General features: G+C 55.3%; 1 protein-coding gene across 2 annotated transcripts in view; it reads left to right on the top strand.

Annotated features, from left to right (window-relative positions):
* Positions 1 to 14,454, top strand: part of CAMKK1 (calcium/calmodulin dependent protein kinase kinase 1) — a 28,800-nt gene extending 14,346 nt beyond the window's left edge. For both annotated transcript variants that reach the window (XM_020903022.2, XM_070478880.1), the window contains exons 10-16: positions 2,891 to 3,090; positions 4,949 to 5,002; positions 5,716 to 5,789; positions 7,655 to 7,742; positions 7,939 to 8,067; positions 10,022 to 10,125; positions 12,396 to 14,454. In XM_020903022.2, coding sequence (XP_020758681.1) covers positions 2,891 to 3,090; positions 4,949 to 5,002; positions 5,716 to 5,789; positions 7,655 to 7,742; positions 7,939 to 8,067; positions 10,022 to 10,125; positions 12,396 to 12,468 — 722 coding nt within the window. In that variant the 3' untranslated portion in view covers positions 12,469 to 14,454. The remainder of the gene's footprint in view (positions 1 to 2,890; positions 3,091 to 4,948; positions 5,003 to 5,715; positions 5,790 to 7,654; positions 7,743 to 7,938; positions 8,068 to 10,021; positions 10,126 to 12,395) is intronic.
* The last annotated feature ends 464 nt before the right edge of the window (positions 14,455 to 14,918 follow it).

Genomic DNA, 14,918 nt, shown 5'->3' with positions numbered 1-14,918 from the left:
TGGGAATGTCAGTGCAGAGGACTTTCATGATTTTATCCTGTCAGCCCTGTGAGACCCAGAGGGCTTCGAGCAGGGAAGGGGAGTGATCGGATTTGTGTCTTAGAAAGCTCTGTCTGGCAGCTGTGTGGCGGCTGGATGGAGGGCAAGAGGTGGCCAACTGGTTAGGGAGGAGGCTGGTTTTGCAGCCCAAGTGACAGATGGTGAGTCCTGGATTAGGGCTGCGGCAGTGGGGAGCAGATGTGAAGGAGGTGGGGTGGCCGGCACCGGGTGACTCTCTGGTCAAAGGGAAAAGGGGGCCTGCAGGCACCTAGGGTCCTGGCCTGGTTTGGGGAGTGGGATACATTCCCCCTCTGAATCCTCAGCTTGGCTTATCAGAAGCATCTTCTCTCCCTTAGAGGACCAGGTGAGGGCCAGCTGACGTTTGACCTGCAGTGAATGTCTATCTCATTTGAGCCACTCCAGTGCCTTCATGTTAATGCTGTCTTTGTACATATGGAGAAACTGAGGCACAGAGAAAGAGGGCTTTGCAGAAAGTCCCTACAAGGGCCTAGAGGTGTGAGAGGAGGGCATTTCAGCCTGGTGTGGTTGCGGCAGACGCAACCCTACACCAGCTTGGCTTCCACCCACTTCCTGTCCTGGGCCTGTTATCTCTCATCCTCTCTCTGCAAAAAAAAAAAAAAAAAAAAAAAAGCCAAGCTGATCCCATCTGACTCTTGGGTAAAGCCTCATCAAGACCTAGCTAATCACAGTCGATGAAGGGCTTTCTGGAGTGGATAGGACAGCACCAGGGACTGGACAAGCAGACAATGGAGACACCGGGTGCTGAAGGCCCACCTTGTGATTCCGTGCCTGAGAAGGGGGAGTTGAGGCTCCCTGTGCTCTGGGAGACTCAGGCCTGACTCTCACAGACGGGGCCAGTGCAGCCATGCAGGTAGGAGAAGCAGTCGGGTCTGGAATATATCTGAGAGGTTCAGCTCATAGGACTTGCTGATGAATTGGATGTGAGATCTAAAGGAAAGAGGGGTTTTTGGCTGAGCAACTGGTAGTATGGCCATTAATCAAATGGGAGGGACTAGACAAGGAATAGGGTTGTTTGTTTGGTGGTGATTGCAGATAGAGAGGTCAAATTCTGCATTAAATATGTGTTTGAGGGACTTCCCTAGGTCCAGTGGTTAAGACTCCACGCTCCCAATGCAGGGGGCAGGGATTTGATCCCTGGTCCGGGAACTAAGATCCTGCATGCTGCATAGTACGGCCAAAAAACAAAAATGTGATCGAGAAATATTGGGATATATATTGAGATGTCCACAGGATGCCCATTTGGATAAACAGCTGAGAATTCAAGGGAGAGGCTAGAATTTGAGCCCACTTTCCATGGTCAAATACAGAGCCACCCGTGCTCGAATGGGTGTGTGTCAAATGATTCACGTGTACCTGACACATGGGAGGAGAGTGCTGTAGGGTCGTGGGTTCTGTTTTTATTTTTTTTTTTTAATGCTTTTTATTTATATATTTGTTTTTGGCTGTGCTGGGTCTTCGTTGCTGCCTGGGCTTTTCTCTAGTTGCCGTGAGTGGAGGCTGCTCTGTAGTTGAGGTGTGCGGGCTTCTCATTGCGGTGGCTTCTCTTGTGGATCGAGGGCCTCCAGGTGCGTGGGCTTCAGTAGCTGTGGCTCTTGGGCTTAGTTGCTCGGTGGCATGATGGATCTTCCTGGATTAGGAATCGAACCTGTGTCTCCTGCACTGGCAGTCAGATTCTTTACCGCTGAGCCACCAGGGAAGCCCCTCTGTTGTTATTATTATATGACTCTCACTCCTTTTGCCCCCCACCCCCAGCCACCCTCTCCTCCTCCTCTCCCCTCCCCTGCCCTCCTTCCTGTCCCATCTTCCCTTGTCTCCATCATACCGGGATGTGGTGGTCCAGGGGAAGGTATTTGCTGAGTGGCGAGCTCATAAGTGCAAGGCTGTGGGTGAAGTCAGTGCCTTTTCTCTGCTGGGACATCTAGGGCTATCTCAGTCTGAGCTGCTTGTCTCTTCCCAGCAATGCTGGACCCAGGAAGCAGGGTGGGAACTTAGCCTACTAGAGCAGGCTGACCATTACCCCAGCCATGTTCATCCTGGAGGTCCCAAGGACTGGCGTTCCCTCCCTCTCTAAAACCCATTGGCCCAGAGTCCCGGGGCTGAGGGTAATACCTCTGCAGGATACCCCACCCTCAGTCCAAGAAGCAGTGGCAGCTGTGACAGGCTGGGCAGGGGATGGAACTGGACGAAGGTTTGTTTGCTTAATTGATTTATTCAGCTGCGCGAGGTCTTAGTTGCGACACACAGCATCTTCAGTCTTCGTGTGGCATGCAGGACCTTTTAGTTGCAGCATACGAACACTTAATTGTGGCATGTAGGACCTAGTTCCCTGATCAGGGATCGAACCTGGGCTCCTTGCATTGGGAACACGGAGTCTTAGCCACTAGGCCACCAGGGAGTCCCAAAGTATAGAAAGATTTTGATGGGCTTTGAGCCTGCAGACAGCACTCACATGGGGGGGCAGGGAGGGCCTATGGAGACCCTCTTCCCCAGTTTCCTTTGACGTCCACTCAATGGCAGGGGCCTTGACTGCCATGGAGAGAGCACCGGGCTTGGAGTTACAAGATTCCTGAGAGTCCAGGCTTGGCTCTGTTACTAACAGCCTGAGTTAGTGTCTTCACTGCATAGCTGAGCAGGGGGCCCTGACATCCTCTTCCAAGGTCCTCATGAGACGAGTGTGTGCAGGGGCCAGGAAGTCCCAGCTGCTTCTCTCCTGGAGTTTGAGGGTGCCTCCAGGGCCAGGCAAGGGTCAAGGGGGGAAGTTTTGGGTGAAGGGGCCCCAGGCCAACGCTTGAGCTGCCTCTCTCTGCAGTGCACTACCAGAAGATCATCCACAGGGACATCAAGCCATCAAACCTGCTTCTGGGGGACGACGGGCACGTGAAGATCGCTGACTTCGGTGTCAGCAACCAGTTCGAGGGGAACGACGCTCGGCTGTCCAGCACCGCTGGGACTCCAGCGTTCATGGCCCCAGAGGCCATTTCAGACTCCGGCCAGAGCTTCAGTGGAAAGGTGGCCCCCAGGGTCTGGTCTGGGTTGGAGTTTAGGTGGAGGGGTTGGGTAGCATGTCATGCCATCCCATATCTAACCTGGGGGAGCCAAGGTCTTCGTATCTTAGGAGTGAGCACCAAACAGGGTCCTCTCCCCCTGGGTTTGCCTCTTCCTGGAGTCCAACAAGAACCCCAGCTTGGGTCTCCTCTCGTTCACCAGCCCAATGGCCCCCTGAAGAAATTTCCTACCAGTTGCTGTCTGTTGAGTTCTGGGCTGGGATGTGGGACAGTCAGAGCTCGGATGGCCCAGCTCCCTGCCCTTTGATCCTGGTGAAAGGACAGGAGGACTCCTGTCGTGGGGGATTTCGGAGGCTCCCCTGACTTCTGAGGGTGTGGCAGTATTTGAACTAGGCCTTAAAGAATAGGGAGAATTTACAGGAGGTGGGGTCCGGAGAACATACCAGAGAACTGAGGGGTGCAGTGGCATCTGGGCAGAGTTTAGAGGGTCTGGAAGTTTGGGCTTGGTCCTAAGTGACAGAGGCAGTGGCAAAGTTTTCCAAGCAGAGGCTGGGATTCTGTGTGTCCCCGGGCACGCACCCTGTTATCCCCTGTGGGGTGCTGGCTGCCCCACTGTGGTTCTGCCATGGAGGAAATGGTTGAGGAGTTTGGACATGTGTGTCGATATGAAGGTCAAGAGAGGGATGTAAATAGAGATTTTTTTTTTCTTTTTATTTTAATTAATTTTTATTGGAGTAGAGTTTATTTACAACGTTGTGTTAGTTTCAAGTGTGCAGCAAAGTGAATCAATTATACATATACACATATTAGGTTATTCCTATATAGGTCATTTTATCCCATTTGCCTTTTCACTGTTTCTCCCTGTATTTGTGGAAGTTGGAGACATTATCCCCCTTTACCGCTCAATACTGCCAGGGATATTTTCTGAGAACAAGGGCATTCTCTTACATAACCTCAGTACAGTTATGAAAGTTAGGACATTTATGATCAATAAAAGACTGTTACCTAATCGACCTTACTCAGATTTCATCGGTTGCCCCATACTGTGTCCTTTAATGCCTTTTCGCTTTCTGGCTCAGGATCCAGTCCTGGGTCAGTCACTGCATTCACTTGTCCTGTCTCTTTGGGGTCCTTTAATCTGGAAGAGTGGCTTGGCCTTGGCATTTTTGAAGTGAACAGGCCTGTTATTTTGTAGAACGACTTCAGTTTACATTTGTCTGGTGTTCCCTGATTGGATTCAGATGAGGCATCTGTGGCAGGAATGTGTAGGTAGAGATTTGAGGATCACTCACATAAGAGAGAAAGTGGATATGAGAAGAGGAAGTGGGGTTCCAGAAGCAGGAACTTGTAGAGACAGGGCACATTCGAATCCAGGGTGCAGGGGAGCCCCGAGGAGTTGTGGAGGTAGCTGAGGGCCAGAGGCTGTTCTGGTGTCAGAAAGAAGGTGGATGATGGCTTCTCCAGGGGATCATCAGCAAGAGGGATGACTTCTCAAAGCGAGAGCTGGTTTAGCAAGTATAAATTCAATATTCTGGGGTGCATCAGTGTTATGGGTACTGCAAATGTAACCTTGTAGACGAAGTGGGTTTTGCACTGTTCTGTTGGAAACACATCTGGTTTGGGCCCATTCCAAGGAAACTTGGAAACCCTGGAGGGCAGGGGCCCTGCTCTGGCCATCCCCTTGTCTGCAGTGCTCAGCACAGGGTCTGGCATAGAACAAGGGCCTGGGAGTGTTTGTTGAATGAATGCATGACTGGGGAAGGAGGTCTCCTGCTTGCCTTCTCCCATGGCCCACTGGAGCTGGGTGAGCAAGGGGTGTGTCTGTTCCTTTTGGGGGACTGATGTGAACTGTTTCTTTCTAGGCCTTGGATGTGTGGGCCACAGGGGTCACGCTGTACTGCTTTGTCTATGGGAAGGTGAGTGCTGGGTGGGCTGGCAGAGCTGGGGCCAGCCCACACCCCTGGCACCATGGGTTGGGCGAGCTGAGCCAGGATGCATGATAGATGTAGGCTGTGCCCTTGTGTCCTGAAGTAAAGTGACTTTGAAAGAGCCCACTCTGCTCAGAAATGATGGAAGGAAAAGGGGCGTTTCTATTTTTCTCATGTCCCCTTATCCTCTTGGGGGGGATGGATTCATGTGCGGGAGTCCTGGGTCAGCAGACCTCCCACAGAGGTTAGATGGTGGTCTTACCACCACTGCAGCCTGAGTGCTCCTTGTCCTTCTGTCCTTCAATGCCATTCATTCATTCACAAATTCACTCACTCCTTCATTCATTCAACAAATTGTCCTTGACACCTGCTCTGAGTCAGGCCGGACGTCTGACCTTGACATGGCCCAGTTCCCTGTCCAGAGGTGTCCCCACTCCAGGGACGGCGCTGACGGAATCTCAGGGAGCACATTCCCAAACCTTAGGCCCTGGCAGTGCAGGCCTTGCTGCAAGTGGCTGTTACACTGGCAGCTACACACCCCTGATTCCCTCCATGACACACTCATTCAGTCCACGTTTGCTGGGCATCTCCTGTGGGCCAGGCCCTGATGAGGCCCCTCCACCCCCATCTCATGAGGAGCCCAGAGCTGCCCCCAGTAGGCTGAGGCGCTGGGCCCGCATCCTTTGTCTCTCCCCCCGCAGTGCCCATTCATCGACGATTACATCCTGGCCCTGCACCGCAAGATCAAGAACGAGGCCGTCGTGTTCCCCGAGGAGTGAGTTGTCCAGTTGTCCACCACGGGCCCCGCCCACCCCCGGGGAGGCATGTCTGAGTCTTAGCAGAGCTTTTGTCCTTCCAGGGCCCTGCTCCAACCTGCAGACCTGGAGGTGGGGGTGCTGCTCCCTGGGAGCAGATGGAGAGAGATGTGAGAGGGTCCCAGACACCTGGGTTGGATGTCCTTGTACAGACGGGAACTCTGAGCCCAGGAGAGGGGCAGGGATGACCCCAGGTTACATGCTTATCTGCTCCTTCACTGAAGGCCTCCATGAGATCAGTGACATCACCCCCATGTAGACCCTGCACCCATGGGGAACTTCCACCTTCTCCACACGGGGTGGGGAGGCTTCATGATGCCAGTGCACTCCCCCGTTTCACAGATGGAAAAGTGGAGGCTCAGTGGGCCTCGGACTTGAAGCCACTCCTTCCGCCCTCCCCTTTCCTTTGCGACTGAGGTCTCTGAGCCCAGAGGGACTGTTTGGAGAGGCCCCTGTGCTCATTCATGGTTCTGATCAAAATGCTGGTTACAGCAGCCAGCCTGTGACCCCTGGTGCTTCACATTTCAAAGCCCTTTTGCCTTTTTCTGAGTGCCCCGGGCAGGTCAGAAACCAACCTGGGAGTGGTCCTCTGTGCTCCTGCTCCCTCTTGCCCACGTCCTGTTTGGCTCCTAGCCTTGTTGAGTCCGCCTCTTACATTTCTTTCTGCTCCGTTGCCAGGTGCACCTCCTACCTGTCCTCTGCCTCGTCCAACCACCACGGGCAGGCAGAGTGACCCTATAAAGCACAACAAATCTCACCCTATCTCCTGCTTCAAGAATCGGCACGCCCTAGCCCGGGCATTCAGTGACCCCTGGGTCCCACCCCTTGTTCACCCACCACAGGGCTCCCCGCCCCCCAGCTGCCACCCCCCGCAGCACTGGCTTCAGTCCCTTTCCTCTGACTGCCGTCTCCTCGCCCTTCCTCCTGCTATGCATCCTCCCCAGCCCAGGAGTTTTAAAAGGGATTAGGAATCTAGGCCGGCAGAGGGAGCCAAGGTCATAGTTCTAAGAGTAGGTTCCTTCTGCCAAGAATTTAAGTAGCAATGAAGCGTGAAGCCTGGGCAGAGCCAGCCGAAGCTGATGTGGGCTGAGCCCTGCACCCTTCCCGATGAGCCTTGGCCCTGCCCTCGCTCTTGGTGTGGGGGTCGGGGTGGGGGTGAGGTGGGGTGATGCGGGCCTTCGTTCCCTCCTCTGTCCAGTGAGTACTCTCCCTGGCAGCCTCCCCGGTGGAGAAAAGAAGATGGGGGTAGGGTGAGTGGGGCTGAAGGCCCCCTGGAGTCCCTTAAAGTGACTCTTCTCAACTTATCCTCATCATCTCTGCCCCCTGCGGGCAGGTGTCCAACACCCATGGGAGCCTCTTAGGGTCTGTGACCTCTGCCCCGTGAGGGTGACTGCTTTACGTGGTACTCAGGGGAGAAGGCTATCCGTACCCTTGTTCTGAAACTCTCTCCTTCCACCTTGGTGCCTCAGGGGCATCCCTCCCGTCCTGCTCTCTGAGACCTGAGGGTCAGCAGTGTTTCTGCCTTGTGTGTGTATGCTCAGTCATGTCTGACTCTTTGTGACCCCATGGACTATAGCCCGCCAGGCTCCTCTGTCCATGGAATCTTCCAGGAATACTGGAGTGGGTTGCCGTTTCTTACTCCCGGGGATCTTCCTGACTCAGGGATTGAACCTGCGTCTCTGGCATCTCCTGCATCGGCAGGCGGGTTCTTTACCACTACGCCATGTGTCAATTCAGGGAAGCCCAGACGAGGGTAGGGTGGAGAGTTGGGAAGGAAAGGACCATCAGCTGTCTCTCCCTTGTCTCCTTCCTTCCTTTTCTTTAGGCCAAAGGTCAGCGACGAGCTCAAAGACTTAATCCTGAAGATGCTAGACAAGAACCCCGAAACGAGAATTGGGGTGCCAGACATCAAGGTGCTGGGCTGGGCTGGGCCGCAGAATACAGGCCTTGGTTTCCCTGTTTGGGGAGCCTTACCCTGGAGGCATGTGTGTGCTGGGTGGGGGCTTGTGGCCTTGGGACCCTCAAGGGGACTGCTGGTGGAATGCCCAGGTCCTTTGCTGGCCAGCATCTGTCACCGGGCCCTGACCCTCCCCGTCCTCTCCTCCACAGTTGCACCCCTGGGTGACCAAGAATGGGGAGGAGCCCCTTCCCTCGGAGGAGGAGCACTGCAGCATGGTGGAGGTGACGGAGGAGGAGGTGAAGAACTCGGTCAGGCTCATACCCAGCTGGACCACGGTGGTAAGTGGATGGGGGCAGAAGTTGCCAACTCCTGGGAGGGCCTGGTGGCGGGCGTGGGCACCACGTGAGACTTGCTGTGTGCTGGGCCCTGTGATGGGACTGACGGCTTCCTGGTTGGCCAGCCCCGTTGCTGGGCCCGAGGCCACTGCAGACCCACAGGAGCAAGGTCACGCTATTCAGTCTCATGGTAGGGAGACCAGGAGGCGTGGTGAAGAAAGTGAATGATTTAAATATACTGGCCCTTGCTGAGTGTCAACATTCACCACGATTGGAGAAGCATTTCCTTCCTTCCTTCCTAAGGTTTATTGAACTTCTGCTATTTTCCAGACATTGGACTAGGTGCCAAGGACATGACAGGGGAAAGGCCTCGGATGCCTTTGATTTGGAGAAGTGACCCTGGGGCCCCCACACATTGGGCGGACACCACCTGTGTGCTCCCCCGCTCTCCTGTCAAGTTTTAGATTTTCTCATCCTCCTCTGGACATCTTCCATTTAACGGTTGGAAGTTATTAACATAGCCCTTGATGGCCAGCTGTTGTTTTTTTTTGAAGTGAGGGGCAGGGGACACTGAGAGTCATGGCCTGCCTTATGCTGAGGTTTCGTGGTGAGTCAGGGTGAGCACAATGCCAGGAGAGCGAGCTGGGGCCTGTGCCGGGGGTGGGGTCTGGTCTGTGCACTTCATGCCTCCCTACTGGGTCTAGGCCCAGCTAGGGCCAGCGGGCTAAAGGTCCCTGCAGTCTACAGAGCTCCGGGGCTGTATGGAGTCCCTGGAATGATCAGCTCCCATAGGGTCCATACTGCCACATCCCTCATCTTAGCTACCATTGTCTCTCTCCTGAACCACTGGAATTGCCTCCCAGCTTGTCCCCCTGATTCCACTCTTGCCCCTCACCTACAGTAAATGCTCAGCTCAGCAGCCAGGGTGGTCTGCTGACCTGGTCATGTCACCTCTCAGCTCAGACCCTGCACAGCCTTCCTGCCCCCTCTTTCCCTGCCAACCTCCTCTCTTCCCTCCATTCTCTTGGTTCCAACCATGCACCACAGAAGCTGCTGCCCCACTGCCTTTGAACGTCCTTTCCCTCTGACTGGGACTCTCCTGCCCCCGTGTCCACAGAGCCGCTTCCTCACTCTCTCCAGGTCTTCACTCCAGAGTAACCTTGTCGTGAGACGTGACCCTTCCTGGCCCCCTTATCAAAAATTCCATCCTCCTCTTTGTCTTACCTTATCCCTCTTCCTTGTTTTATTCTTTCCACCTGAGCCCTTACCACAAATGAACATATGTTCTACTCATCTGTCTTATTTACTGCCTGTCTCCACAACTAGAATATAAGCTCCATGAAGGCAAGAATATTTGACTCAGTGTGGTCCCTGTGCCTAGAATCGTGTCTGGCATATGTAGGCGGTCAATATAACACTTGTTGATGGAAAGAAGGAAGGAAGAGATGAAGGCACCCCCTTGGCACTATGCACATGTGTGAGAGTTGGTGTGCACGTGGGCAGGGGCGATGGAGCTGTCTTTATAGCGGGAGGAGGGACAAAGTCACGGAGCCGGGGGTAGGGGCCTGTCCCCTGTCGACACCCCCCCACACCACTGCCCAGCCCAGGACAGCCTCCCCTCCACTCCATCCTTCCTGCGTAGCCAGAAGGCATTTCCTCACTGCACTCCCTGTGCCCTCCGCCTGGTGTTCCAGACCCTTCCTGGTCTGCTTCTGGCCTCGGTGTCCCTCCCCCATGCACCAGGCTCCTCACCATTTCCAGAATCCACCCTCAACCACCTTCCCTCCATGCTCCCGCCCTTTCCTTTGCTTGGGATGCTCCTCCTTCTCCTGCCCCAGGAAAGGGAACCTCAGCAGGGCCACCCAGCCGCCTCCCCGTCTGGAAGTCAGGGTGGAGGCTGCCCATGTGTCTGGGAACCTGGGGGCCTGTGTTCCTCATGCTGATATGTCTTCCCTAGATCCTGGTTAAGTCCATGCTGAGAAAGCGTTCCTTTGGCAACCCATTCGAGCCCCAGGCACGGAGGGAAGAGCGATCCATGTCCGCCCCAGGAAGCTTACTGTCGTAAGTACTGGTGGGCTGGGGACTGCCAGGTGCTCCCTGGGGTGGGGTGAGGGCTCTGGCACATCCCCTCACTCTGAGCATCACCAGGCTGAGCCCCGAGCCTGGAGACTCAGTCAGGCCTCACAGCAGGCCCCGTCTGCACCTGCATTCTCAGTCCCTGGCAGCCTAGTTGAGGCTTCCGGACGGGCCTCGGGTCTGCTCTTTGTAGAAGGCTGGCTTGTCTTGGAGGCAGGGACTGCCTCCTCCTGGTCTGGGGGAGTGTTCGCTGCTTTTCTGAGTGGCCTGTGCAATCTCCGGTCATTGCTGAGGCCGTGTGCCCAGTCAGCACTTTGGAAACGCTTATCCAGCAAGTAAGGACAGGCTGACCGATGACGACGGGCCAGGAAGAAGGAACTCCCATGGCTGCAGGCTCCGTCCTGACAGCCAGGCCTGTGCATTCACCGCCTCCTGGGAGAGGGCTGGAAAGCAGTTCCCCAAACCGCCGTGAACCCTGTCCTCAGCACTTAGGCCTTCTTCCACTGAAATAGTCAGTTTGGGGTGCTGGCGAGCCCTGCTGGAGTTTATGCAGAGGCCCGCAGGGAGAAGGCAGTGAGGGGTCCTGGGCCTTGGGGAGCACGCCTTCTCTGAAGAGCATGTGAGGAGGCCCAGCCCCTCTTCCCCGCAGCCCCTTCACAGGCTGCAGGAAGCCGTGCTCCCTGGGGAGGTGAGCAGCAGCCACCATCCAGGTACCTCAGCCTCTCAGGAAGGGGCAGTTTCGCTTGTGCCATCCGGGGCACAGATGTGCGTTTTGTTCATGTAAGACCACCCTCTTGTAAGTGGGCTCTTCAGACTATTGAGTCCCATCACTGGGGACGAGCTGGTGTCTGCTCCCTGACAGAGGTTGCTCACACTCAGGGAGGTCCCCATACCAACCTGGTGCCCTCCTCTTGACAAAGGAGGGATGGGGGGGTGCCTGGGAGAGGCCTTGGCTGTCCTCAGCTTACTGCCTGTTCCCTGTGAAGTGGCCAGGCCTGGGAGATCGAGTCCTTGGCCTCCTCTGGATCTGCAGGCCACAATGCTGGCATTGGGTTTCGTGTAGGGGACCACATATCTACCATCCAAATGGAGCCACTTGTGAGAGTGAAAGAGAAAGCTATTACTAATTACGGCTGGACAGCAGGCAGAACCAAGACCAGAGGAACAAACCTCCACATCTGGTCTCTAGCTCAGTGCCTATGACTCAGCGCCCCCTGGTGGTAGAACAGGCCAGTCACAGGCTAAGGTCAATGACATCCAGCCCAGGTCAATGATGGGCACAGGGCTGAATGCCAAGGGTACAACCGAGCAAGGCAGTCATTGTTCTTTTATGGACACGTTAATGGGGAGACAGGTCGGTTCCTTCATCTGGACTGTGAGAGTATGGGGCTTAATACTTCCTAGCTATAAAATTAAATAATTCTGTGACACTGGTTTCCCCAGTGGCTCAGTGGTAAAGAATCTGCCTGCAATGCAGGAGCTGCAGGAGACACAGTTTCAATCCCTGGGCAGGGAAGATCCTCTGGAGAAGGACATGGCAACCTACTCCAGTATTCTTGCCTGGAGAAGCCCATGGACAGAGGAGCCTGGTGGGCTATGGTCCATGGGGTTGCAAAGAGTTGGACATGACTGAAACAGCTTAGCATGCACACATGTCACAGGTTTAGTTTTGAAAAGCAGGTTTTACCTCATCAGAGTCCCAACAATTATCCTTGACTGACTCTGTTCTTTACGTTTTGGGATAACTCTATAGTAGAATAAAATGGGGTGTATCCTTTTTAAAGACATCAAAACCCACTTATTAATCTTTTTTTTTTTTTTAAAGGCCCTGGCATGGGGTTGGGGAGAGGATGATAACAGGAATCTATTGAATATGGGACAGAATCCCAAGACTGATGAGTAGAATCTGTCCTGTGAACAAAGAAAAAAAAAAAAAAAAAAGCAAAACCAAAGCCTTCTACCCTGGTTCATGGGGCCTGAGCCAGGCCATATCTGGTCAGATCTGGCAAGGCTCCAGAAGTCAGGGTGGGAAGTCCAGACTTCCTTTCCAAGCAATAGGGAGCCATGGAGGGTTGTGGGCTGAGACTATGGGTGGGAACCAGCAAGGGACCACAATGCAGGGGCGGCGAGACTGAGATGAGCTTGGGGGATTTGAGAGATGTGGATAAAAATGCCTATGAGTGTATATAAGAGTGTCCTCCTGCATGCATGTTCTGACCTCTGAGGTCCCTCTGCCCCTGGTGTCCCCTGAACAGGAAAGATGGGTTTGGCGAAGGAGGCAAAAGCCCAGAGCTGCCCGGCGTCCAAGAAGACGAGGCTGCGTCCTGAGCCCCCCGCATGCGCCCAGGGCCGCCCGGCAGCACGCTCATCCCGCGCCTCCAAAGGCCCACCGCCCTCATGCCAACAGCCGCCCCTGCCGGCAGGGGGCTGAGGACTGTGGCCCCTCTCCCGGCCCTCTTACCCCGTCTGCATGACCTCTGCGCGCACGTGTCCAGGGACAGGATCGGAATGTGTGTCACTGGGGTGTAGGGGGTGGGTAGGGCCCCCACAAGGCCTTTCTCTTCGTCCTGGCTCTCCCTGGCGGGACTCATCCTTTGGGGAAGCTCGGTGCCCGTGGTGCCTTAGAAACCCCGTCGGGCCGGTCGGCAAGGCCCAGGGGCAGGAGGCAGGAAACCGAGAAGCTGAGCGGGGAGCCTGAAGAGGCCAGGTGGGCGTGGCTCCGCGGCCGCACGCGGGAGGAGGGGCTCCGGCTGCCCACCTTGGGGCGGGGCGGGGCGGGGCGCGGGGTGGGGGGCGCTGTCGGAGCCCGTGTCTGCGGAGAACACTGGCATGGAGGCTCTGAGTCCTTGGTGGGTAGTCCTGGGCCTCGCTGGGGTTGGGGCCATTGTTGGAGAATCCAGATTCCTTTCTCGTTATCTTTTGTCATTTAGTGGGGGAGGCAGGTACACAGCCCTGCTTGGGAACACCTAATGAGCTGTGGGTGGTCCCCAGCGTGCCCACCATTCCTTGGCCACCAAGTGGATTGGACTGACCGTCCTGGATCGTGTTTCAGCCCTCTCCGCAGAAGGGGCCAAGTTGAGGCTTGGAGCAGAGAGGCCTGAACCAAGAGCATCACTCTTCCCTGCCCGCCTCCCTCTCTCCCGCGGTGGCTCCCCGGAGCTGCGGCTGCAGAAAGACACCAGGGCTGACACTGACTGAGGGCCCTGGGCTCACAGGCCTGTGGCCTTGCAGATGGTGAAGTCACAGAAATCAGATCATCAGTCCCTCACCGGCCTCCCCATTTGGCCCCAGAAGCTGCCCTCACATTCCAGTGGCCGAAGGACCAACTGCCCAGCTTAAAGGCTGCGCTAGAGGCCTAACCCTGGTGGGGTGTGCACGCGGGCAGCTGCTCACGGAGAGGTGGGCGTTTCGTTACTGCCTCACCCCGACAGTCGTCATCCCGCCTGCTCAGAGCTGGAGCTGACTTCTCTCTGGGATCAGTGCCTGGCTGGCGGCTTGGCCTTGGACTGACCAAATGCTCAAGAGACTGACCCCCGGAAGGAAAGGAAAGCAGGACTTGGATGCCTGCCCCGAATACATGAGCCAAACAAGGGGTTTCAGTCGCCCGCACTGGGTCCGTGTGGCAGGAGCGCTCTGTCTAGAGGAAAGAAGGCGGGGCTGGAGGAACGGTGCCTCGCGCGTGTTCTCTGTGCCTGTGGGTGTACCTCGCTCCTCCGCACACACGCCGTGTGCGCCCATCTGCTGCACACAGCATGTCTTGCACTGGCACATGCATCTATAATATACTTTCTCTGTTTATTTAAGGCTCTGAGCAGAATGCGGCCCGTTGTCTCTGGGTCCATGTTTCTCCCTGCTCCTTTGCACTAAGTCATTGTAACCCAGGGCTTAAATGATGATTTGGTACTGTTCTTCAGAACACTTTTATGGAGTTCATGGGAGGCCATTCACAGAGCAGCATGTTTTCCTTCAGCATCTGTGTGCTGGGACCTGGAGGGCAGGGGTTTCAAGGGCACCCCACCACCACCTTGCAGGCTCACAGTGGGCTTAGCTTCACTGGGGCTCAGCTTCATTGGGGTGGGTCCAGTTTCATTGGGGTGGACCCAGCTTCATTGGGGGTGGACGCAGCTTCTTTGGGGTGGGCCCATATTCACCCCATTGCTGAGGGTTTGGGTTGGCATCATTGTTTCTGAATGTAGCACAAGGGATGGATAAACTCCATAAGAGTGTTTTAAAAATTAACTTCCCAGGAAGTGAGTTAAAATCAGTAAAAGCCCTTTCTTGAGTTAAAAAAAAAAAAAAAGACTTGTATGTACATTTTCTGCATTTGGATGTGTTCTTTCTCACCAGCTGACTTTGCTACCTTTTCTGCAGGGGTCTGAGTAGGAAAATAGGGGGAGGAACTCTGAGTGTGGAGGAGGGCTGGAGGGCTGGAGGGAGGGTTGATTGGGAAGGCAGCTGTGCTCACCAGGACACCACCAGTGCTACACCAAGAGGGTTGAATTGAAGAGTGAGGGGCTACAGTTCAGGATGTGGGTCAGTCTCCTTGGTGGGTCCTCCGGCTCCCGCTTGGAAAGAACAGGGTGTTTGGGAGCCGATCAGCAGCCCCTGAGGACATCCTGCCTGTTTCACGGGGCCCAGGGAGGCCAAAGTCTGGTCCTGGGGGCCGGTGCTCCTCCTCATGGGGCTCAAGTCCCAGGTGGGCACCCACAGGAGTCCCTGTGACACGGGCCAGTGTCCTGGTGCCCCTTAGCCTTGGGCACTGGTACCAGCTTTTTGGC

This window comes from Odocoileus virginianus, chromosome 17, assembly GCF_023699985.2.
Source record: "Odocoileus virginianus isolate 20LAN1187 ecotype Illinois chromosome 17, Ovbor_1.2, whole genome shotgun sequence".
Lineage (NCBI taxonomy): Eukaryota > Metazoa > Chordata > Mammalia > Artiodactyla > Cervidae > Odocoileus > Odocoileus virginianus.
The sequence above is the reverse complement of the archived record's forward strand: the minus strand, read 5'-3'. Positions and strand labels throughout refer to the sequence as shown.